Source organism: Populus nigra, chromosome 14 (genome assembly GCF_951802175.1).
Source record: "Populus nigra chromosome 14, ddPopNigr1.1, whole genome shotgun sequence".
Lineage (NCBI taxonomy): Eukaryota > Viridiplantae > Streptophyta > Magnoliopsida > Malpighiales > Salicaceae > Populus > Populus nigra.
Window position 1 is genome coordinate 13256800 of NC_084865.1, and position 25721 is coordinate 13282520.

Genomic DNA, 25721 nt, shown 5'->3' on the forward strand with positions numbered 1-25721 from the left:
CCTTATATGCTTTCCTTTACAAGTAACACTCTTTCAATCAACTTATTTTTTCAAAAACTCACAAAACAAGAGAAAATGTGAAAAGCATTTTCCATATCAAAAACAAATTGGGTCTAAATGGAACTACTACGAAACTCGAAGGACTAATTGAGAAAATTATGAAAGTTAAAGATAATATTTTAGGAATTGTGGGCTTAAACAGAAGTTGGCGCACCCAAAAAGCATAATAGCTTTACGCGCTCGCTGGCGTTGCCAAACACATCCCTCTTTAGCTACGGAAATAGAGCGGCAGCAGCAGCAGCACATGCCATTTCTCCAGGGAAGCAAACCTGTCATCAACTTCCCATTTTTACTTGCAGGTACGACCCATTTCAAATTCACGTAAGAATACGATGATTCCTTTCTTCTATGATTTTCATAGGAATTGTAGTATTTCTCTTTGGAGAGTGATCTGTGCGTTTTACAAACTTATTGGAAAATTTATTCCTTCTGTTCTATCTGGTCACTAAGGAACCATGGGAAAAAATGAAAATTTCAAGAACCCTTTAATTAGACCTTCATTCTCTTAGTCAAAATCACAAACCCGAAAAGCCCCTATTGGGACATAGGCGTAATCTATTTCTTTATCATATTGCTCACCAACTGTTTGATAAAATGCTTGGCTGTGATCTTTTTTTTTTTCCTTTTTTTTTATCCCAGGAAAGCTTTCAAGTGATATCACTTCGCAATGGAAGCCAAGTTCTTTCGATTTCTCAAAATTGTAGGTGTTGGTTACAAAGCGCGAGCAGAAGCAGAAGGCCGTTTGTTATTTCTCAAACTGGGTTACAGTCATGAAGTCGAACTAACTGTGCCGCCTGCAGTCCGGGTGTTTTGTTTCAAGAACAATGTGGTTTGCTGTACTGGAATTGATAAGGGAAGAGTGCATCAGTTTGCTGCTTCAGTTCGTAGTTGTAAGCCACCTGAAGTTTATAAAGGCAAAGGGATCATGTATATTGATGAAGTTATTAAGAAGAAACAAGGAAAGAAGTCAAAATGATCGTGGCTGAGATGTGTGATTCTGATGCATCAGTAGGTCAAACTGGGTTTGTTTTTGGTATTAAATTGCAAGGATTTTGTAGTTTGGAAGAGGTTTCAATCAATTTATGATGTTTTAGAATAATAGAATTTGCTGGTTGCTAGATTTGCAAGGTTTTTTGCTCTCTCTTTTTTCTTGAGGATTTGTTGTCGTCGGATGCTGGAAAATGATGGTTATTCAATGCTTTTAATAAGCTATTAATTTCAGTAGAATTTCCTCACGACACAAATAATTTATACTCTGATTGTGTTGAAATTCAATTCCCCTGGAGTCATTCCACCAAAAGGCCAGCAAATAGGTTTTGAGTTATTGCCATGTTTGCTCTTGATGTTACTTATGTTCATGAATCCATTAAGCATGGCCCGTGAATAGTCCTGCTTGATCCTCGAATATGCAGGGTCCTTGCTGTTAGTACTTCTGTAGTGTTCAGTCTCATGAAACTCAATCCATCTCCATGATAATCCAATCAGTGTTATATTTATAAACCAAAGTGTGTGAAAATGGATGCTTGTGCTTCATTCATGTGCAAACATAAACATGCTATGGGGCTTGTTCGCACGATACCGTCAGTCAGCCATTGCAAAATCAAAAGATAGTTTTTGCTTCTATTAATGCATTAGGAATATCATCTTACACAAAACAACAAACATAAGGACTGGCCAGTAAAGACTACATTGGTAAATTTAAACCAAAAGTACATAGACACGCATCCACGTAGTAGGCAATTTGCAAAGCAAAAAAACACCCCTCAATTTTACAATCACAAATACATTTGAAGAATGTCTTGGGCAGAGTAAATATGTTTAAGAGTACTTAGTCAAGCATATAGATTCGTGAGGCAATGTCCTGAACCAACCAATCAAATCCTTCAAGCAGCCCTTCACCTGTGTACGCACTGCAGCCCACAATTTTCCAGTGTCGGGTTTTATCCATATTCTCTAGGTTCAATACCTGAACAAGCATAACAGAACCACTTCAGAAATTCAAACAGGTGAAGGGCAAGGCCCGATATCACCATGAAAACATCACCATGCAGGAGAAGTGAAAGTAGTGCAAATCAGGTGCCGCTAATTATGTAGATTAAATGTATATGGTTTCTACCATATCTTGACACAAAGAATAGGAGCTCAACCCATTAATGTGCGTGGATCCCTAACGTCAAAATACTAAATGGATGCATCAGTTTTGCAAATAGAACTATTCTTCAATGACAAAAACCATCAAGTTGATTGATTCTGCCTGATGGCTTAAGGTGCACATAAATGCCCCTCTAAAAAAAGAAAACAATTGAAGGGCACTTTTGCAAGCAAAGCTGACCAGAAAGTAATTGAGTTTCAAACAGCATGGAAATCATATTATGAGGAACCCCAGCTAAATGTCCCGTATTCAACCACCAAGAGACAAGTCCGGGAAGGAAGGCACATGGGAGATTTTACAGTAACCTCTACAACCATGTTTATATCATCAGCCAACTGTGTGCTAAAGTTAAATCAACTTTGAAACAAAAAGAGTCCATTTCAATTGTTCAGTATGAAATACACGACATGGATGACATTTGACTTCTTTCAGCACTGAGAAAAGCAAAAAATACACGAGGGAAAAGGACACCAAATGCTTTGTATATGAACAAAAAACAATGCTGACTCATAAACAAGGAGATATGATCAGTGAGAAACCTTACTTTAGCAATTTCCTCCGGTGTAAGAGCACCTTTTATGTCTTGCTTATTTGCAAATATTAGTAGAGATGCTCCTGATAGCCTCTGACAGATGAACAAGCAAATTAGAGGATTCACAAGAAAAGAGCAGATGAATAAGAAAAGAAAAAAAACAAATGAACAAAAGAGTGAAAAAAAAAAGAACAAGAGCAAGACATGAGAAACACATTGCATTAATAGAAAAACAAATAAAGGCCATTGTTTTCAAACAAAACATAACATCAAAGAAACTTAAAACTGGCAAATACCTCTTCCTTCAAAAGATTATCGAGCTCCATTTTGCAATCATCCAACCTTCTAAGATCTGAACTATCCACCACCCAGACCAAGCCATCAGTTTGCTCAAAGTAGTTCCTCCAGTATGATCTTATGGTTCTTTGTCCCCCGACATCCCATATATTTAAAGTGTACCTATCAAACAAAAATATAGCATTTCAACCTTCCGTATTACAACAAACATTCTAAGATTTAAAATTCCAATCTTGGGAAGCTCAGCAGACACTGCAACATCGTCAGTATACATAATGTCGCAAGAGAAACTGTTGAACAATAGTAATGATAGTTTTGATCAATCAATGCTAAACTAAAACATCTCCAGTTTGTTTTATTTTATCACTCTTTGACAAATTCATATAAAAAAACAAGGCCAGCTAAGATCCCAAGTTCTCATATTTCACTTGTATCTGAAATGGGTTCGTGTCAAATTGGCAGTTCAAAACAATAGCAAATACACAGAATCATTACAACCCATTTCTAACAATAACGAGAGCAACTTACACACAAAGAAAGAGGAATAAACGAAAGAAAGAAACTGGAAGAAAGATCTAACTTTGCTGCTTACTTTTGATAAGAGATGGTTTTGATATTGAATCCAAGAGTAGGACTAATAACACTGGTGTCTTCTCCATTTATCTTCAAAACTATTGTTGTCTTCCCTGAATTATCAAGTCCCCTTCAACCAAAAAAACCCATTATTCATCTACTTATTAGATACAGAGACAGAGACAGCACAGTGGATGGATACATACACCATGAGGATGCGCATTTCTTTCTCTTTTCTCTTGATTTTTCTAATGATGCTAAGCAGCCCCATTGTCTAGCAGCAACAAAGAAACAACAGCAACTGGTGGGTGTTTCTTTTCCTTCTCTTTGCCTTTAGAATGAACCAGACCTCACCGAACTATCCTCCTTTCTTCCTTTGTGGGTTGGTTTGGTCCTATAGGAGTGATGATCAATGAGCCCATAAATTGAATTGTTCACCATAGATTATAGACTTGGTCCATTTGTGGTTGAGCCCAGATAAGCGTAGCATTATTGACAAACTGTTCATAGTTAGCTTTGCTTTAAAAATAGAAGTTGGGCTAAACTTATATGTCCAGGAATAGTGAACACTTCTTGCCCTTGTCATGATTCTACATGTCCCATGGGAAACTTTCCTCCAAGACACGATTATCGACGTCTTTCTCCTCTGGGAAATCTGAGAAAATGCCATTTGAACATATCCCACTTCGTTCAATCATGTTACAAAAATATCAAAAAATTAATCCTCACCCATGATCCGTTTCGTCAAATATTTTCAAAACTTTAGCTCAAGTTACTAAATATGAGAAGAAGAAAACAATAATACCTGTCTCCCTAAATCAAATCTAGCTAGAAGATTGCCGGGTACAATCGTTTTTGTCACGGCTATTCTATCTCGATCGTCCATGAATTATTCCGAGATCATAGATTTTCAAATGGAAATAGGCATTGTAATTGCTCCAGTTAGATGTTGCCATTAAAGATTGAGATTAGTAGACGTCGATTAGACTAGAGGGTGTGGGCCTAGGCTTTTGCCCTTTTCCCTTTCTCTAGAATTCCTTGGAATGCTTGTTGCGGTTGCTGTCAGACATGTATAGCTTGCTTTACAAACACGTATTAATTATTAACCATAATATAAGAGTCTGATTGGTATTCGTATTATGATAACTTTTGTAGTAACTTTTTGAAAAAAATTATTTTATAAAAATATTTTAAGTTAAAGTTGATTTGATATTTATGTTTGTTTTTTTTAAATTATGGTTGAAATTGAGATTAAATAAAAAGTAGTTTAATGTATTTGGTTGAGAATACTTTTAAAATTGAGGTTATAAAATAATTTATATATATATATATATATATATATTTGGTTTTTAATTTAAATATTGTAGATTTAACTATTGTTATTCCATCATGAAATAAATAATACTTTATATAAAATATTTTTTATTATTTCATTAAACTATTTACAATTTCATCACGTCTGAAATACATCCGACAGTTTTCTTGGTTTCTTAAACGCGCAACAACATCAGGTAAAATATAATTAAGAATAAAATTAGGATTGCGATCAAATTCTGCAAATACCACGTCATCAAGCGATCTTCGTCTAATTTATGTAGTATCATTGAATAATGTTAAACACTCGTTTTTCAAATAAAACACAATTAAAAAATAAAAAAATAATTTTTTTATTTTATTGAGTCGGACTCTGTTCAATGCATTTTGTGTGTTGTACCGGACCCGGTCCGGCTGAAACAGTGGAGCATGCCTCCATTGTTCACTTGAACAGTGGAGGCATGCTCCATTGTTCAGTGAACAGTTGAGCATGGTTGAACTTCTCATCCACGCAAGAAAGCAGCAATTACCTTCTCCTTACGTTTCACACATAATTTATTGTTTCACACATAATTTATTGTGGGGGCCATGAACAGTAAGTAGCTTTTTTCTTTAACCAAACGTTTACAAGATACGGTTTGCTTTAAAAGCAATCGTAACCACGTAAACAAATATGCACTAAACCGCGTGCCTTAACTATTTTTACTGTTCACCCTCATATGATTCACATGAATTGTAATAATGTATTTTTTCCAAATTTATAATCTGGTTCTTAAATTTTTTTATTATTATTAAATTTTTTTGAGCTCAAATCAAGATCAAATTACATGTTTTTTTTGCGAGGAAGGGTGGAATTGAAAGAAAGATGACTAGAGTGAAAAATACATGTAACATAGGTGGCGGCTTTGAAATTTATTTCAAAAGTTTATTTTCATCCCCTATATTTTTTTAGCTATTAAGTGATTAGTACCTATAATTCTAAAAAAATACATTTTGATACCAAACTTTATTTTTCTCTTTTGTTTTTTTTTATTGGAGGATAAAGAGGAGATCGTCAGATTTTGACTTAGAAAGAGAAAGTTGTCGTTGGGAAAGATTTGGGCCGCTAAAACAATCTATATTTTTGTCAAAAAGTTTTATATGATAAGGAAATTACGATTAGGTGTTTTTCACTTTAACAACATCTAAAAAACATATCTAAGCTTTGAAAGTGTTTTTTTTGTTTCAGGTTGATTTCGGATTTTGGAGTGGTATTTTGTGTTTTTAAAGGTCATAAATTGATTTAACAAGGTTTTAAAGTGTTTTGGGTCAAAATAGATTCTAATGGATTTTTAGATAAAAACAAAAGAATATTTTTTTCTAGTGATACAAGTGGTTGGATTCTAAAATTAACAAATGATGTATTTTTTTAGATAAAAAATAGGACGTACAACGTGTTATCTGCCCCCATTTACTTTTTTTTGAAAAATCAATGGGTTTATTTAAATTTAATCTTCGTACTCTTCCAAATTTTTTTATTATTATCAAAGCCTTCTATTCTTTTTTTATATGGACCGACACCCTCTATCTTTCCTTTTTAATTAAACGAGTTCCTTTATCCACACAACATTAGTTTGTATTAATGAAAGAGGCTTAGAAGGAATGAAGTAATGAGAATGTTAATAAAAGTTATATTTTCACTTTGTTGGTGTTTGATATTAAAAAAAGGAAGTGTTATTTATAACGAAGAGTTAAAATAAAAATAAAATTAAACATGATTCCATTCCTGATGTGAGAATAAAAACAAGAATGGGAATTACAATTTTTTTATTTTCAAAAGATGATGTATTATTTTTATATATTTTATATTAATTATTATTATTACTATCATTTCCACCAATACTGTTATCATTCATGATGGCAATGACTTTTTTTTTCAAAAATATATTATTATTAGTTTTAGTATTCTACTATGAGTCTACCACCACTATTGTAATATTACTATTTTTAAGCATTATTTATTTTTCTGGTGTAAAAATGTTTTTAAAAAAATAAAATATTTTTTGTTTTAAGTTAATTTTTTTGGTGTTTTTTTTTATCATTTTATTGTGTTGATATCAAAAATAAATTTTAAAAAAATAAAAAAATATTATTTTCATATTTTTTAAAGCATAAAATACTTTTAAAAAATAATCACTACTACAATAATAAATAAACTCTTCTTCTATTATTACCTCTCATCATCATCATCATCATCATCATCATCATTATTATTATTATTATTATACCATTATTATTACTAGCACTAAATTTTTCTTCCCGTCTCCACCACCACCATAGTCACCTTTCATCATTTTTACTTACATTATTACTAATAAAATTATTTTTTTAATCATTATTTTTTTTCATATTAAAAACTATCTATTAAAATTTTTAAATTTCATTTTGATTTCTTGTTACTATCCAAACATAGAATTGGAAATAAAATATCATTTTAATTCTCTGAAGTTTTATTTTGATTCCTCCATTCTCATTGTAAAATCTTTCATTTTCAAAAACCAAACGACACCTGCGTTGAATACCTGATGACCCACACTCTAAGAGCTTTTCTATTTTATTTTTAAATTCTCTTATATATTTGAGGTGAAAATTAAATGATTAAATTAAAATAAGTAAATTTTCATGTTTTTATTTTTTATTTCTTTGATCACATAATTTCAAAATGAAAGAGTTAATCTAACAAAAGATATTATGTGGGCATACGAACTCAAGATATCATAACATAAAACTTTTATGAAATAAAATAAACAATAAAAGAACTCAGTTGATACGAAAAGAAGGTTTCAATAAAAATAAAATGATAGTATATACATTTAAAAACAAAAAAAAACTAGATTCATCAATGTTTTATTGCAGATGAAGACTTATTGTATTGTGGATTACTATAATATAATGATTTTTTTTCCTTCACGATTAAAAATCAATGAGCTGAATATTGAGAAGCAAAATTATTTTTATAAGGTTTATTTGACATTATCAATCTGACCGAAATTAAATCGATATTTTTATTTTTTAAAATAATAAAATAATTTAATTATTTTAAAAAAAATTAAACTAGTGTCTAAGGGCTTCTTAATCTTTCATCTTTTTCAAAATAGTAAAATAACTAAGTTTTTATTCAAAGAAAAAGTTACTAAACTCAGTTTCATGAGCTTTTTCATATTTTCATTATGGTTTTTTTATATATATATAATCAAGTAGATTGAGTGGTGATTTGACAATTCAATAAATATAAGTATTATAAAAAAACAACTAGCACATGCATTACACTTGTTAATGTGTAGGTGGTGCCCACTCACTTTGTGTGATGTGCTCAACATCACTCGACAGCCAAACTCAAGCTTTCAAAGCGGTGTTGGAATCTTCTTAACGACCCCTCCATATCTGAGTAGCGCATATGGTCAACAGACCTCAAATAATTTTTTATTTTTTTATTTTTTCTCTCATCCTTGATTTTTCACGTCAAACCATCTAAATTTTACAAAGCAACCGTTCAATTTGTTTTTGCTTCAGATTTGATATCTATTTTTTTTATTACTATTTGTTTGATTTAAAATAATTTATAATTTTTTTTTCAATTTCATCATTCTTTAATTTTTTTTTCATTTATTGTGTTTAGTTTTTTTTAATTACTATTTTTTTGTTTTTTTTTGCTTTTATTATTTTCTTGGTTTTTTTAATGAATAACAAGAAATATATTATTTATTCAATTGTTATAGCCATTAAAAACATGGCTCAGCGGTTACAAGAGTACAAAAAAAAAAACTCAGTGGAGTAAAATGTTTTACTGACAAAACTAAACACACAATCAAGTAAAACACACATAAATTAAATGGTCAAAAAGTTGATTTCATTCTTCTGTTCCTTACAAAAATTTTATTATACCCAGCATATATAACTCATAATCAAATATGAATAATAACACTAGCTAGCATCCGTTTCGTTTTCTTTACCAAGAAGTCCTCAACCTTGTTGCCCATAAATAAATAAATAAAATCTAGCTAGTTGAACTCATATTTCATACCAATTCGAATTGTAACTTAATTAATTATTGATTAATATCTTTGACAATTAAAAGCTCCCTAATCTTATTTTAATTATCAATTTCTTGCTCATCTCTTATTTAAAATTCAATGTTTTTTAATTAACATGGATGTCCGGATTAGTTTGTGTGCACTTCGACTAATCCCGCGAGTTCTAAAATTAACAACCATATAAATTTTGAGTAATTATTATATTAGTAATTTACGAGTATAATTCGAATCTTAGTTTCTATACTTGACGTATACAAAGGGTGGTCCATAGGGTAAAGGGCAACCAAAAATTTTTAGTCACATGCAGCACAAATGCATACAAACTCAAGACACCAAAAAGCTAAAAGACATAATGAGAATCTCTTGTTAGTATTTACTTCTTTTGAGTTGGCAAAGAGAAGGTTAAAGGAATTTCTTGAATCGTAGGGTAAAGAACAAAACGATGTCGTGAGACACGAGCTATATATATCTTATAACGTGAATGTGATGGGCTGGAAATAAACTATGAGGTGTTAAACATACATCTTAGTCCCTATAGTTTATCAAGAATAATTAAATGATCCTTTAACTAGGGTCGACCATCCTAATTGCTTCTTCTTAATTTTCTTTATTTTTCAAAAAATAAAAATAAAAAAAATGTAAATTAGAAAAGAACAAGAGACTTGCAAGAGGACTATGTTCCGAGCAAATGAAGAGCTATAAAGATTAAATAAAGAGATTTCGAGGCCATAAGGACTGATTTGATAGTTTCTTTGAACTACAAGGAGTACATTATAATTCACTTTTTAATATTATTGCCACCATATTAATGAAAGTGTCGTGTTGCCATTTCATTGGAAAAGAAAAGGGTATTAATAAAAAGATGTCATCAGGTTCGGATTGCTCAGATGCTACTCAAAAGCCCTTGAAGAACCAACCCTTATCCATGCGTTCCCAGTCTTTCCATTAAAGCATAGCAAAATTGTTCTTCTCTACTTGTTGCGTGAGTGAAAATCAATCAATGAAAGAATAAAAATTGAACAATCTTGGTATCATGTTTTCTGCCCTCTTGTCAGCAAACCTGTAACCCTGGTAGCATCACCAGCTAGGGTGTCTGTGTGTGTACCTTGTCAGTGGCTTTAGTTCTCCCATTAGAGCATGAGGAGGCTAGAGTTGTGTCAAGGGAAGCTTCGATTATACATATGAAAGCAATGCCGAAGGCTGAACAAATGTCATTGAGAAGGTTCCTCCTGTGCTACTTTCTGAAAGTGACTGGAAATGATGCATTGCTTCCTAACAAATCTTGTAAATCATAGTTACTCACAGAATAAATTCGTTTTTAATTTAAAGTGGTCCTCTGATTGAGCCTCGACAACTGTACAAGCCACGTAAAAAGGTTTGAGACAACCTTGTGGAATTCATCATCATCATCATATAGAGAAACATACATCGAAGTGAGAGTCACAAAAATGGCATCCACTGCTGTTACTACGTTCATAGTTTTCATAGCAGTCTTATTCTTGCTTGTGAACAGCAGTGCTGCTCATTACATCCCTTGTAGTGAATCTCTCATTAAGATAGCCCAGGAAAAAAACATTTCACACTGCAAGAAATTGACCACTCTAGGAGCTGAGTTTGGATGGGAAGTCAGTAAACACAACGAGAGCCAATTTGACATTCTCATTGGCACAAGGCTAAATAATGCAGAAATGGTGTGGCTAGCCTGGGGTGTGAACCCAGAGGACAAGCCACAGATGGTTGGAACAAGAGCAATAATAGGCATCAGGCAACTGAATGGCTCAGTCGGTGCCAACACCTATAATATCACAGGTGATACCAAGCTAGGTTGCAAGCTACAGCCTTCAGAAATTGATGTAAATGTTACGAGAATGAAATTAGATTTTGTGACATCATTAGACTACCTCACGCTACATGCAACAATTGTACTTCCTTCAATGTACAATATTTCAAGACTGAATCATGTGTGGCAAGTTGGATATGATGCCCAAGGAGCAGAACCCTCGATGCATCCCATAGCTCTCCAGAATGTTGACAGTACAGAAACAATAGACTTGAAGAATGGATTGGCTCAACATGTGGGAGAGTTAGAGGGTCGTCTCAGAAAGGTAAGGATTAGCTAGAAATAATAATATACATACATAAATACACACACACACATGTAGCTAAATCATTTCTTCTGATGATCAGATTCATGGCGTCTTGAACATTATAGGGTGGGGAACCTTCTTGCCTGCTGGTGTGATAATCGCAAGATATTTCCCTTATCCATTGACACTCGGAAGTTATAGGTATCATCTTCATGTTGGCTGCCAAATTATAGGGTACATTCTTGGTGTAACTGGGTGGAGCGTTGGCCTATGGCTAGGACAAGCTTCTAAACACTACTCCTTTAAAATCCACAGGCTTTTTGCCACATTTATATTCACCTTCACAACATTACAAGTAAGCCTCTTAATTTCTGTTCACTAATTACCCATGTATGAAGGTTCATCATCATTAACATGAATTAATTAAATACTCCATAGTTGATATAATTAATTGCAGATGTTGGCATTGCACTTGAAACCGCGTAAAACGGACGAGTATAGGAAGTACTGGAACATATACCATCATTTTCTGGGCTATGCTCTGCTTGCTGTGATCTCAGTAAACATTTTTCATGGCATTGACATTTTGAGGCCAGACCACTCCTGGAAATGGGCTTACGTTGGAATCCTTGGGGTGTTTGCTGTCATTGCCATAGCTCTTGAGATCTTCACTTGGGCCAAGTTTCTACTTATAGAACCCAAAACCGAGGATAAAGAACCCAAAACCGTAAAGCCGGGATCTGCTGCTGCTGCTGCTGAAACTCAAACCACCGCCTCTTGAAAGTCTCGCCTATCTATGAGATTAGAGGCATCAAATTCTTAACCATTTGCATATTCTACTTATGGACTCCGTTTTCCTGTCCATTTTGACTTTCGGATACACTCCTTTGTTGCTTGATCCTTTTGTATTAACGTTGTCATTGTGGGGTTATGAGAAATTGTTGTGATTTTGGAACAACTGCCATGACATTATACTTTCTTGAATAAGCTGCCATTGATTTGCAAAAGCATTTAAATAGATGTATGGTTAATGAACTGCTATCAAAAGAGAAAGCAATCACCCTATCTCACGTTCCCCTGGTTAAATTGATTTTTCTACATTATTTTGGCTCAAACTATGGATGCTTAATGGTCAGAGTCATGAACGAAGAAGTTACATGGAGCACATTGTCGTATTCTTTTCCCAGGATCTTTCAGAAACCGGCTTCCTCAACCGCGTGCGACGGTGAAAGGAGCACATCAGTTTGCGGCAATAAAACCTCATGGAAGCCGCATAAACCATAAAAGGGGTTTTCTCGCTCTAGAGTTGGTGGAACTGGAAGCTCTTACCAAGGCAGTCATCAACCAGACAATAATCTAAGAAATAAACTCAAATTTCGGTATAACTAGATGGCTAAAACAAAAGAAAAAATAAGAACTATTTACACTTCCAAATGCATTTATATGATTAAACTCAAATTTCAGTACAGCGTTTCTGCTTTCTCGCGGAGCAAACATAAATACAGATTGCGGCAGCAAACAACTAGGTTTCTTCAAAACTGTGACTGTTGTATCAGATTTGCCTACTATATTGAAAAGAGAACAAGCTTACAACAACGAATTTCATGATTCCTATTCTAGGTCTAGGGAAGAGTAATGCTTAATTCATGAGCCTTGGAGCCTTGAGAAAATGTACACTCTTTACAAACCCTTTACCAGCTTCACCCACAGCCTTTAAGACATCAATTGGGTCTTCATCGCTGGCTTCCTCTCGATCCCGCTTCTGGGAGAAGTAAACAAACTCAAGAGATAAGATGAATGTATTTGGTAAGATTTCTAAGCTGTTCCAGAAGAGATTGTATATCATTAGAGGACATTTTGAATGACATTCCATTATACCTTTGAACAAGATCTCTCCCATGTTAGTCCAATCGCGTCACCTCCCAGAGAATCATACCACATCTTCAATGTGTTGCATTCTTTCTAAAGATGTTCAGGGAGAGTAAGAAAATTAAGAGCAACATGGTCAATTTGAATAACAAAGCATTTCAGAACACTTGCCTCCAGATCTGCAATGTAGCACCTAAGTGGATCAAAGTCCACCAATAGCTTATTTTTCAACTTGTCTAAGCTCCCTCGTAAATCTCCAGGTAGCATAAAGGGCCGGAAAGCTTTGCTAGCATTCCCACGAGCCACAAGCCTCCCTGCCCAATATGTGCAATAAATTACAAATTTCAGGCAAGAAGTTAATACAGGAATCAGACAGTAGCCAAGCCAAACTCTGGGATCTCTGTAGGAACATACCATGGTTTAATTTTGATGGGAAGAGAAGACGTTGAGGATATGGTAATCTGTCCCCATGCAGAAGGATTACAGCATCATAGTTGGTAAGAGGAGTGCAGAAAAGGCACTGGGGTAAAAAAATAAAGCCATTAAAGTCAAAAGTATAAGGCGGAAGAGTTAAAAAGCACTTTGAAATTAACTCACCTCCCATCTGTAAGATTCTGTCTGATCCTGAAATACGAGTCTGGTAAGCAGGTTTGCACTGCTACGAGCATAAGCCACCAACCTTTTAAGTTCCTTTGGATTCAACAAACTCACATGTCAATAAAGAATATGAACAGGGAACTGCCTAAGATAAATTAGAAGTGATTTAGCATATCTGGATATGATTATGAACTCAATGTAACCTTGGGGTAGACCTATTGGTTATAGTTCATTTCCCAATGCTTAATAAAGATATTATAACTTTTTACTAACTACACGCAAATCAAATGAAATATCAAAACATAAGAGAAACAGACCAAGATGCAAACAACATTAACAGATAGCCAAAACAGCCAAAAGCAGCTCAGGAAAGAAGGGGAGGAAAAACAATCAAAATCAAAAGGAAACATTTGCTAAACTTGCAAGCACATACAATAAAAGATTTTCTCATAAAAGATTTTACAGCCTGAGTTTGATTGGAGACATCACTAACCAGTACGTTTGGTGAGAGTCTGGTCCAAGCTTCAGATGCCTTGTCATAGGATGTCGCCAAGAACATTGCTGGACTTATGTTTTGGCTACTTTCTTCATAACCTTTTCTAGTCAGCATAAACTTGTCCTGGATAATGTTATAGAATTAGCAGCCATAGAAAAAGAGAGCAAAATCACCGAATAAAAGATTAAAGAGACCAGCGAAAAACAAACGATCATTACTTGATTGCAGAACTTAATGTAAATCAAACAATAAGAGACCAAAAAAATATTAAACAATCATTACCATTCTGCAGAACTTACATAAATCTCTTTCTTATCACTTGGGTTGAAATCACTATTTATGTCAACAATAAGAGGAGAAAAGGTCCAATCATACTCTGCTAGCAATCGCAAGAACCTGTTAAGAAAATTTCAAGGACATGGATCATTGACCAACAAAAATAGATCCCAGAAACAAAAATCAATCATGGTTTAAGGAAAAAAGCTCATAGAAAACAGACAGCAAATTCCTTCTTCAGCTGACATAATTGATTACTAGTCAAACAACAAGTCTGTAGGAGTATAAGTTTCAACCTTAGAAATCCAGTGATGCGTGAACAAGGAGCAGTGAAAGGCAAAGGCTTCACAAAGAGATGCGCGACCAATAACTCAATTGCCTCCTCTGACAAGCATGCCGAGAACATATGTGACGCAACCCATCTTTTAGCAAGCCTTTACAGAAAGTCAAGCAAAACACTTTAAGAAGGCAATTAACATACTAAGCAAGTAAATAGAACAAAGCCACAGATTCATCACTAACCTTACAACTGGCCCATATATTGGGAAAACACCTTGCAACCCATTAATCATGCTAGAATGCTGACTGCGAACAAAGAGTTTCTGGTCTGCAGAAGAGACCTGTTTTCCTTGGTCACTTCCAGCTAGAAATCAGACTGGGTTAGTAATTTAAGTATCACAAGAATCTAGCCAAACAAGCATGAATTACATGTACACTGAAACTTGCTTACTTTCTCTTTTCACCAAGCTCAAGCCTCTCTCGTGCAAAATTTTTAGACGAAATGCATATCCAGACAGAAAAACATCCACGTCATCTTCAGTCGCAGTACATGTCATCCCCCAACTATTCTCGAGACTGCCATAAGTTCATGATCAGCTACTACCATACTTTTACAAGTAAGATTATAAATTGCATAAAGAAGCCACAATCACCCACCTCTCTCCAATTTTGAGAAGAAAAGCAGATTTGGTTTTCTCAATTGCCACATCATCCAATGGCCAGTTCCCAGAACCTTCCAACTGAAAACAGGTTTAAGATGCTAGTTTGATGGAAAATGATATAAAAAGCATGGGTGGACAACTAGGCACCATACCTGAATCATAACTTCCAATGGCTGGATGCAGGATGAAGTGAGCTTATGTGGTCTTGGAACATTACCCTTTTCACTTGCTAGTGGGTGTGGTTCAGGAGGGAAGACAGATGTGAACCTGAAAGCTGGAGAGGTAACAAGCAAAATTGAATTTGTACTAATTGCTAGCATTTATGCAATAATAATTTTTGCTATATATTAGCATATCATTACAGAAGGGAAAACCATCTAACAATGATAACAATATCTTGGATATACCTGGGTCTAAAGGCTGCACGCTGGACACCTTCAAGGGAATGTCTTCTATAAGACGCAAGCGCTTTGATAGGACATCAAATGCCCCAAGCAAACTTGCAGAAAATGACATAGGATCTGACAAATGGCATCATTTTTTAAAATTATAGAATTCTGTGCGAAAAGGCACATTGCAGAAATAATGGAGAAAAAAGGGGAAACCAACTAACAGTAAACAGTTAATCTCATCACCTTCAACACCATGAAGAAGAGAAAAGTCAAGTTGATCCACAGTTTGCTCAATACTGGTTTTTGATATAGAGAGATGACGAAGAAGTATATATTCTACTATTCTTTTTAAAATGAGATGTTTCATCCACTGCTCACTTTCCCATACTACATAAAAATTGGGACAACAAAGTCATGATAATCATCATGTTACAACTAAGTTCAATCCAAGAAGCCGGGATGAATAAAGAGCCTCACCTGTGCTTTCAGCAATTTTGCCATCCTTAAATCTCCTGAGCTCTGCTTTCTCTCCCCAAAACTTCCGAAACCTGGCAGCCTAGTGCATAACATGAAAAAATTAGTACATTGGAGTCCTTTTCTTCAATTAATTGAAACTGGATGCAATAAAAAGTTAATATAAATTTCAAGCATGGAATTCAAATACCTCTTCTTTATTTTCAGCATCCGGACCAATATCAACAACTCGAAATGCTTTATCTAAAGAGCTTAGAGAAATTCCAGCTAGCAATGGTTCTCCATCAAGTGTTGACAAACCCTGAAATAGATAGTGATTACAACTAGTCGTAGAAATGAAACAAATATGAACTCAAAATTAGAAAGAAACAACAACAACAACAACATACATTTTCCAGACTGCAACCTGAAGGGATATTTCTCCAAATAACACGAATTGACTTCGCTCGATCACTCAGTCCTTGAGATAGAAGACTGTGCACCTTTTTCTCATACAATCTCCAACATTCTTCGTCCAAGCAATATCCAGAAGAATAGAACTCACTATTTCCTTTTAAGCTCAATCTAAAAGGCCCAAAACATGTAAAGATGAAAGGCAATGAAGATATAGACCAGCATAAGTAAATGTTAGATAAAAAGGCAAAACAATATAACACATGCATCATTAAAAAAGACGAGCATTTCCCATGGCAATTGTACAGAAGCGCCAAAAAATTTATTTCCATTCACACCATTTCATTTCTTGTATTTCAATCATAATAGTTTCCTATTTTATTGAATACCTGAGATATTCTCTGCTCAGACTTCCAAAACTTTTATAAATGCCCACAATCTTCACCAGAAATCATTCTGAAAAAGTATGATGGTGTGTTTGCAACAAGTTTCTCAATTTTGATTTATTCAAGAATAAGAAACTCATATTTTTTCCTCAATCCAAGTGGGGCCCACTAATAAAAACTCGTGAATGAGAACTCACAGCTTCTTCGAAAAATAGTTTGAAGGTGTTCCAGAAAAAGAATGAAAAGGCAATTGACAACTCCAGATCATAAAAATATACCTTACACAATAATCATATCTGGCAGGAAAGTCAATCTTGGTCATGAAGATATCCTCAAATGCACTATCTCCAGATTTCCCAAAGCATTGAAGTGTCTGAGCAGCCTCGTCTTGGAGCTGAACATTGGAGCAAAGAAAAAATCCTGAGAAATGGCAACAAAACCCAAAAAGAAAAGGAATGGAATGGAAACAAGAGATGGACTCCCCAAATTGAAGTTATTGCCAAACGGAAATTCAGCTCAAAGGCAACTCCCCGTCTCAGCAGGCGAGTTGTTGGGTTCAAACCCGAAATTTGGGGGTTCCCAGGGGGCAAGGACTTTATTGTTAGGCCAATACCGACAAAAGACCAAAGAAAGAGAAACATCTAGCAAATGGTACCTCTGAGAAACCACTATCTTTTATCCGAAAAGTTAAATTGATGTGAGTGGTTGAATCGAATATGACAACTGGAAATGATTCTTTATACAGCATCCTATCCTGCAACTCCAAAGTAAGATAACAAATAACCAATGATGCAGAGTGCAATAAAGCAATATCATATCAAAGCACTCAAGATGGAAACAAGCAATGAGCTCCCAGAGGTTACAGAAAGCTGTAAACAGTTTGAAACACTCAGGTGAAATTTCAAACAAGACTAAGTAATTAGTCATTAAGCGACTCCATTTTTTCAAAGACGATACAGAAGTAGTGCTAGCAGCATTAGTTGGTTAATTTACTAATCTCACAACACTTTCTTTGCAAAACAGAACCCATCTGCAAAGATTGCGAGCTGCATCAATTTCCTCATGCACTGAGGCTGGCAAGATGATATTAGTGGGAGATGGACTGACCAATGCAGTCGTCACTTTGTGCATATAGCTAAATGGTAGTTTTTTTCATCAGTTACAGGTGAGATATGGAAGAGTGGGAAGCATATTGTGATATACTTAGAAATTAATAAAAAGAATGAAAGCAAGCAAAAAGACATGTATCTATATACATAGAAATAAAAAGCAGCTCACTTACCTCCTTCAATATCTTGACCTCACCTTGCTTTTGTAAGAAAAGCCCCCGAGTCCATAATTTTGAATTGGCTGCGTAACAGTGGAAGCAGTATGCATTTTAATGATTATATGAAAGGCTGTTAATATCGACAAACATAATTTCTAAAGCATTATGAAACCAGATTCACATGATAAAGTACCAAATAGGAAGCATCTGCTGCCTAAGTATCTCAAGGGCATGCCTCCACCATTTACTTGATATTTGGTTTGTTTTTTATTTATTTTTTATATTTTTTTAGTTACACAAAGAAAATGAAAGCTAATACCATAAAGATCATTCTAAAGCAAAGGAAAACATATAGAAAGAGGGTTATTCACGAAGGAAGGCCCTGGCTCAAGCCCCATCATGAAGTTAGGGGACCAATCAGCTACTTTGCTGGCCCTGTAGACATGGGAAACATGAATAACCCATTCATGTTTAAGACTTTTGCCTCCATCATTTACTTGTTATTTGCTTTATCATAATCCATGAGTTACGATGATTGGTCACTTCACTTCAAATATTTCTCAAATTTTACATCAGCAATGGACTATTTAACTTCAGAGCTTTACAACTGAGTTTACATCATTATCAAAATTGTGCATAAAGAATAGCATTTTAAATGTAGAAATTATTAAAAGAATTTAAGAAACAACGATACACATTAATGAGAGAAAAAATTTAACCCAATTCAAACTATTTACAACTGATATGCAGGTACTTTTGGCAAAAAGAAAAACTGAACATACCTATGAAGTCCAAGGTGACTCGAAATATTTGCAGTGGCCTCATGGAACTATTAACCTTCTCATAAGCCACAAGATATGACAATATGATAGCTATTAAATATCCATTTAGGCTATCGTGAGAATGTATAGAATCTCTCTGTCGAGCCCAAACCTGCACAAATAAGACAGAAAATATTACATCCATATCCTAGGAAAACCTTCTAAATTTATATTCAAAATGGAGAGAGTAAAAAATACTTCACCTTCAGCAAAACTAAAGCCTCTCCCAATGCCTTCTGTCCAAGAAAAGTTTTCTTGAGAAATTCTGTATTGTCCTCTAAACACATGTCTTCCAAAATACTACTGTTATATCTTGGTGTAGGCAAAGCAGTTCCACCTAAATATTTCCAAAACAGAATTACAGCTTGGTGAACACAATGCATTATTTGTTAATGAAAAAAACATTCCCAAAGTTAAAAAAAAAAAAGGTTATATTCTACCTTGATTCAAAGCACGGACATTGTTCCGTTTCAAGTCCAACTTTGCAGCATTAAACAAAGATTTCGCTGTAGGAATTATCCTCACAAAGAACCCAGGAACTTCGGCAAGCTTGTCAGCTATCAAAAAGAGAAAAATTAAAACTTTGCACAAGTTATCCATTTAGGCAAATGACTACTTCCCTACAACTCCTAAAAAAACCTATGGTAAGCAAGAGGCACCTGGATAGACAAGTAGCACAGGTTTCCGGGCCTCGTTTTGAAGCGTAGACCATTCAACCTTTTCAAACGATGAATCCGACTTCAAAAACTTGTTAATCACACATAAATAAACAAACCTCTTCGCATGATAGCGATGATTTAAATAATCTTTCTCATGAAAACACTCCTGCCAATAATTACAAAAATTTTCAATCAATACAAACTATTCATGATGCAATCGATCAACATTTATAAGCGCATTAATGTAACCAACAGCAGCGTGGATTAATAGCCAAAAAGCAAGGTACCTTAGGCAATTGAATGAAAAGGTCAACACTAACATCCGGCTTCACGACACACTTTATCGAATAACTGCCACCAATTGCAATAGATTTCGGCTTCTTAAACTTAAACTCCACTTTATCCGCTCCGACGTCTCTAACGAACCCCGCCGCTTCCTCGCCTGTAACCTGCATTTAAAAAAAAAAGAGCTCATTAACTTCCTAATTCAGCTTAAAAAAATTAAACACCACTGAAAAAGGATAGTAGTTTAAAAAACGGACCACGAGGTTGTTAGGGATTTTGTCGATGGAATTTTGGATAGATGAAACGGTGTCGTTTACGAACTTGGTGAAAGAGGGAGAATGTTCGATTTGAACTTCGTTTATTAATTCTGATACTTTAAAGTCCATCGGTTCTGTTAGAGTATCGGAATCCATGGAAGGAGGAGGGAGGGGTTTTGTCTTGTCGGCGAAGGGGTTTTGTTAGGGTTTAACAGAATTCGGTAGCGGGAGGGAGCTAGAAGAGAAGTCAAGAGAGTGTGTTTAAATGAGGTGTAGAAGGCCCAAGAGGTTTTTTTTTATTTATAGCATAGTGGGCTTTGAGATTTGAGCTTTTTTAAGAATTTAGATGGGCTTTTAAGCCTGTGAAACTTTTCCATTTGTTTGTTTTATGTGTGATTGGTATTATTATCGTAAAACAATAATTTTTTATTTAAAATATATTAGAATGATTTTTTTTTATTTTTAACATTAAAAAATATAGGAAAAAAACACTAAAAAATTACTGATTTAATATTTTTTTCAAATCAAATACATTTTTGAAATATATTCAAACACAATTCTAAAAAAAATGTGAAGAAACACTTAATTCCATTACATTATACATTTGATTACATTATATTATATTACATCGTATCAAACATGTCGTCATAACTTTAAACATATCTTTCTTTTATTAATTATTTTATTTAATATATCTGATAATTATTTTTTCTTAGTTAGTTTATTTATCTTTTTGTTGGTCATGTGATTTTTAACTGATCCCACGACATCATTGTACCTATTTTTTAATGAAAATGGAACTAATAGAAAGTTTAAAATTAAAAAAAAAATGAGTTGATTAAAATATATTCCCCTACCCTCTACCTTCCCTCGAGTAATTTTAAATTTTAATCTTAAAATTCATAAATTTAAAAAATATTTTTTTTAGTTTGATATTCAAAACCTTATATCCCGGCTCCAAGAACTGAAGGATAAAGACCCAATTACCCGAGCTAAAACTAGGAATATATATATATATATATATATATATATATATATATATATATATATATATATATAAAATCATACTAAAATAACCTCTAATGTCGTTTAACCAAAACAATTGTAAACTATATGGTATAATTGCAGGAGCATTGGTACATGTAGTTTTACATTTGAATTGGAGAATCAAGCAGCATGAGGATAGGCAAGCCCTAAAGCATGGCTTGAATGGCTAAAGCGGGGAACACCTGCATATAAAAAGAACATGCTAAGTGCACTACTGCAAGGAACAAAGATAAAGACCTGGGACACAAGAATGACAGAAAAGTAAAGAAAAAGAAACTGAGGAGTCAAAGCTAACAAAACATTGATGTATCAGATGAAGCTTTTCTCTTTTTCTTCCTTGTAAAATTAATAGAACATTCGGGCGTTTATTTTTTAAAATATTTTTAATTGAAAATATAATAAAATAATATTTTTTAAAAAAAAATTATTTTTAAAATCAATAAATAAAACAATAAAAAATATTAAAGCAAAAATATTCAATTACTTTAAAAATTATTTGTGGATCACGCTGAAGCATGATTACTTGATGTACAAATGGGAGCAAAGGAGTTTATAACGTACATATTCTTGTCCCCCATCTATAGGCTATACCTACACGAGCCACAAGTACGGAAAGTGCACTCAAATGTACATTGTGGCCCACTTATATGGGCCCTACAAAAAGCCTTGGGTACCCCAGCCTCAACTTAAGAATCCAGCATGACAAACAGATAAATTTTGATTATTGATAAAGATTAAAAGAAAAATGTATCTTTTATATATTTTTATTATCTTGATAATACGTAAATTTAATTTCAAAATTATTATAGAGACGTTTGTGTTATATTTTTATCTTTTTTTTTAATTAAATATGTTTCTAACTTCGTTGTCCCTTTCTCGTTTTTTCCAAGAGAATAGCCAAACGTTACCCTGATAATTTCTTGCTTAAGCTCAATAATCTTCTTAAGCTTTGTAAACATTAAGACAACCTATCTTCGAGGTTAACAAGCCAATTATCCTTAACTTGGTCTGGAAAACAAGTGAGATTGCTTATCCTCCTGTCTATGAAAGAAGAAGAAGAAGAAGAAGAAAGTATGCATGGATAGATTTGAAGGACAATTGGTGTAGTTAAAGCTTGTTTAGTATATGATAAGCATTGCAGCTCATATTATCAGATTTAATAATTTTACTGATAAAAATTTATGTCGATACTTACAATAATAGTCTATTTGTGATTATTTTACCAATGAAATCATAGATAGATATTGTATGTTGGAAAAATGCTCGTTAATAATATATGATATATTGGTGAGTTTATCGTTAATAAATTTATCGATAGCTTTACAAATAAAAAATACACATTAAATTTTTTTTATATCCATTTCATCCTGTTAATAATTCCTTTAATACAATTTAACATTTCATCAAAAAAATAACTGAATATAATTTTATCGATAAAATTACATATTACCGAGGACCTATCTTCAAGGTTAACAAACCAATTAATTTTAACTTGGTCTTGATATCAAGTGAGATTGCATATCCTCCTGTCTATGAATTTTAAAAAAAAATTAAAAAAAAAAGGTATGTGTGGATAGATTCGAGGGACAATTGGCGTAGTCAAAGCTTGATTAGTGTATGTTAACAAGGGCTGCCGAGTCCCCAAAGAGATGAACTGGTAAAGGTGGATTCTGAAGACTTGATCCCTCTTGTTTTTTGCAGGACTAGGAACGAGATATGCTCGTAACCAAGCACAAAATTGCTCCCGCTGTCAACCATTTTAATTCTCTCTCTTTTGTTATTAATTTAATTCTACATCAATGTATATTTACCGACTCGTGATTTGATCCATTATATGGAAATAAAAAGAAATTGTTCCAACGACGAAAGATCCAGTTGTCATAATAAGGTTATTGAAAATCTCGTACTAATAATAATTATCATAGATTACGTAATTTTTATTCTTAAGATTCGAAGTTTTATACCTAAGTCAAACCAAAATTAATAATATATTATGTATTAAAAATCCTTAATTATTTTTTAAATAAAAAGTACAGCACTAAAAAAATATCATGGAAATTACTTGTAGGAGAAGTGTCAAGTTTTTTTTTTTAAATAATCTCTCGTTTTTATTTAAATTAAATTTTGATTTATTCAAAACTATTTTTAAAAATAATTTCAGTGCAAAAAATCGAAACAATGCTAGCTTAGCTAGTAAATTACTTGTAGGAGAAGTGTCAAGTTTATTTATGAGAATTGGAAGAATATTTCCTTTCGTAGAAGATTATTTTGTCTCGTTAAGAGTTTTTTTTGGAAAAGGGAGTGTCTTGAGTATTTTTAGTAAATTATGAAATAGTCTCTAGTTTCAAAATGAATCAGTTAGTCCCCTTTAATTTGAAAACTAATTATTTAGTCCTTTGTCAAGTATTGACTATGCTTAATTTAATATTATTTTATTTCGAAAACAGTCTTCTTCTCTTAAAAAAATAAATATATTGGAAAAGAACAAACAATAGATAAAAAGGATGAAATAATTAGTTTTTAATACAAGGAAGACCAATTAATTCGTTTCTTAAAACTAAAGGGACTAGCTTATATTTCATCCTTAATATATTAAAAGGGATAAAAGGTGTCGATCCCCCTTAACTACTAACAAAGTAGATTTAGTACTTAATTTTGAGGAGTGTAATCCAACTAATCAGATCCTAAATTTACTTTTTAGAGGTTATTAGTTCGAGTCTCAGAAACCTCAGGACCACTAAAGGCTTACATAGTCGTTAACTTCAGGGCCCGTGAAATTAGTTGAGGTACGCGCAACTTAGTCCGGACATCCATGTTAATAAAAAAAATAAATTTAGTCCTTAAATTAATTATTTGGTACTCGAGGTCCCTAAACAAAATTGAAAAGCTAATTAGATCTTTTCTATTAGTTAAACTCATGTTTTCATCCAATTAGTGTTATCTCACATATGTGAAATGCAATTGGCTCATATATTTCAGTTTTTAATATTGGATCGGGTATAAAAATAAAGAAGAAGAACATGGAAAAAAAGTGAATTTTTTTCTCTCTTTTCCAGTATTCTTCATTTATAATTTCATATATTTAATCAGCTCTTTAATTTTATTTAGGGATCTTATTCAGAGATTAATTCTATTTCGACTAATAGTTCAAAAATGTTTGGCACCTTTCACCCAAAACATTTGACTCAATGATCAAATCAAAACGAAAGGGTAATAATTATCCAAAACATAATAGTTTAAGGATATAATTGATCAAATTGACAGTTCAAATCTAAATACACTCCAACTTCAATGGTTCAGGGGCTTCAAGATGGTCTCTAGATCCTGTTCTTCTCCCACATCAAAAATGTTTCAGGGCCTTCACACAAAACCTGTACAAAGAAACCTCTCAACACATAATTATTTATATTTTTCTTTAGCATATTCTACTCATTTTTTTCCCTTGCTTAGAATATGATTCAAGAATAATTTCCTCAAGGCTCGGAAGTAGATAATAATAGATATAGCATCTCTCCAGACTCCACATTGTCGAGAATAGAGTGCCGAGTAGCACTTTTCTGCAGTTCAATGTTGAGTGATGGACAAACTGTGCCCTCCACGACTAAAAAGAAAAAAGCGTGAACTGCCGCGAATCCTGTCCGAATCCAACAAGCTGGAAATTCTTCTGAAATCGCAGGGTGGCAAGACATCACAATGGCTTGGATATTTGTGGGTTACTCAAAGGAATGCTGGTTCTTAAAGAGTGATTCCTGATTCTGCATGTGTCACGCTAGCTTTGAAGTACCTGACCGGCAAATCCTACAGGACAAGCTGCCATGACGGAGTACGTCTTTGGTTAAATATACAAAGCTTTCTGCCATCAATCTGACTATAGACTTTTCCTTGAAGGGAAATAAAGATTCATCAAAACACACATAAGCAAGAGGAAAAACTGGGTAGAGCAGATTCGATGTATGGAAATTACAGCAAAGGAAAATAAATGTGTTTTAAAACGATACTTCATGACTTGGAAAGCCAAGTTCTTAGGAATCAGAGTGTCTATCTATCTCTAAATTATAGTAAATTTTGTAAAAAAAGAAAAACACTCGAAATCAAAGTACGAAGAAGTTAGGCAGAAATCAGAAGACATTCTTGCAGCACGCCTCGTCACAAGAATTCTTATTAGACTCGAGATGAAATATGGTTCAATTGATTGAATAAACTTGCTCTCTTTCTTGTAGATCAACGTTTTTTTTTAAAAAAAATCTATATTTCAGGCCGGTGTCTTGATTAATTCCTTGTAATTAGAATTTTATTTTTTTGAACTTTATCGCCAGCAGCGACAAAGCAATGGTACACGTTATCCATGTATAAACCAATAGATCCAAGAATTTTATGCTTAACTAAGAAAAAGAAGAAGAATAATGCAAACCAGTAACCTAGCCAGCGAATAAATGTTGTTTGAAATGATCCGGAAAATAATAGGCATAAAGG

The 25721-nt window shown here is 33.6% G+C and overlaps 4 protein-coding genes across 4 annotated transcripts; 2 read left to right on the forward strand and 2 right to left on the reverse strand.

Annotated features, from left to right (window-relative positions):
• Positions 1–201: 201 nt before the first annotated feature.
• LOC133672878 (large ribosomal subunit protein uL6m) lies at positions 202–1287 on the forward strand. The gene is made up of 2 exons (XM_062093433.1): positions 202–359; positions 700–1287. Exon 2 carries the CDS (start codon positions 728–730, stop codon positions 1034–1036), a length of 309 nt encoding a protein of 102 aa, XP_061949417.1. The 5' UTR covers positions 202–359; positions 700–727; the 3' UTR covers positions 1037–1287.
• Positions 1288–1652: 365 nt separating this feature from the next.
• On the reverse strand, positions 1653–4012 carry LOC133672845 (ADP-ribosylation factor-like protein 2). The gene is made up of 5 exons (XM_062093384.1): positions 3821–4012; positions 3634–3744; positions 3041–3203; positions 2757–2837; positions 1653–2026 (listed from the first exon to the last, which is right to left on the reverse strand). Exons 1-5 carry the CDS (start codon positions 3883–3885, stop codon positions 1889–1891), a joined length of 558 nt encoding a protein of 185 aa, XP_061949368.1. The 5' UTR covers positions 3886–4012; the 3' UTR covers positions 1653–1888.
• Positions 4013–10384: 6372 nt separating this feature from the next.
• On the forward strand, positions 10385–12046 carry LOC133672927 (cytochrome b561 and DOMON domain-containing protein At5g47530-like). Its single transcript, XM_062093501.1, has 3 exons — positions 10385–11106; positions 11189–11443; positions 11546–12046. Exons 1-3 carry the CDS (start codon positions 10450–10452, stop codon positions 11867–11869), a joined length of 1236 nt encoding a protein of 411 aa, XP_061949485.1. The 5' UTR covers positions 10385–10449; the 3' UTR covers positions 11870–12046.
• A 462-nt stretch (positions 12047–12508) lies between these two features.
• On the reverse strand, positions 12509–20480 carry LOC133672296 (uncharacterized). Its single transcript, XM_062092673.1, has 26 exons — positions 20202–20480; positions 19947–20108; positions 19660–19825; positions 19441–19557; positions 19204–19337; positions 18962–19112; positions 18195–18262; positions 17568–17666; positions 17191–17306; positions 16523–16697; positions 16324–16434; positions 16137–16215; positions 15903–16046; positions 15675–15788; positions 15420–15541; positions 15263–15345; positions 15057–15181; positions 14849–14969; positions 14623–14760; positions 14350–14446; positions 14048–14173; positions 13555–13647; positions 13372–13477; positions 13129–13271; positions 12967–13050; positions 12509–12850 (listed from the first exon to the last, which is right to left on the reverse strand). The coding sequence occupies exons 1-26, from the start codon at positions 20355–20357 to the stop codon at positions 12728–12730; spliced, it is 3153 nt and encodes a 1050-aa protein (XP_061948657.1). The 5' UTR covers positions 20358–20480; the 3' UTR covers positions 12509–12727.
• Between the last annotated feature and the right edge of the window lie 5241 nt (positions 20481–25721).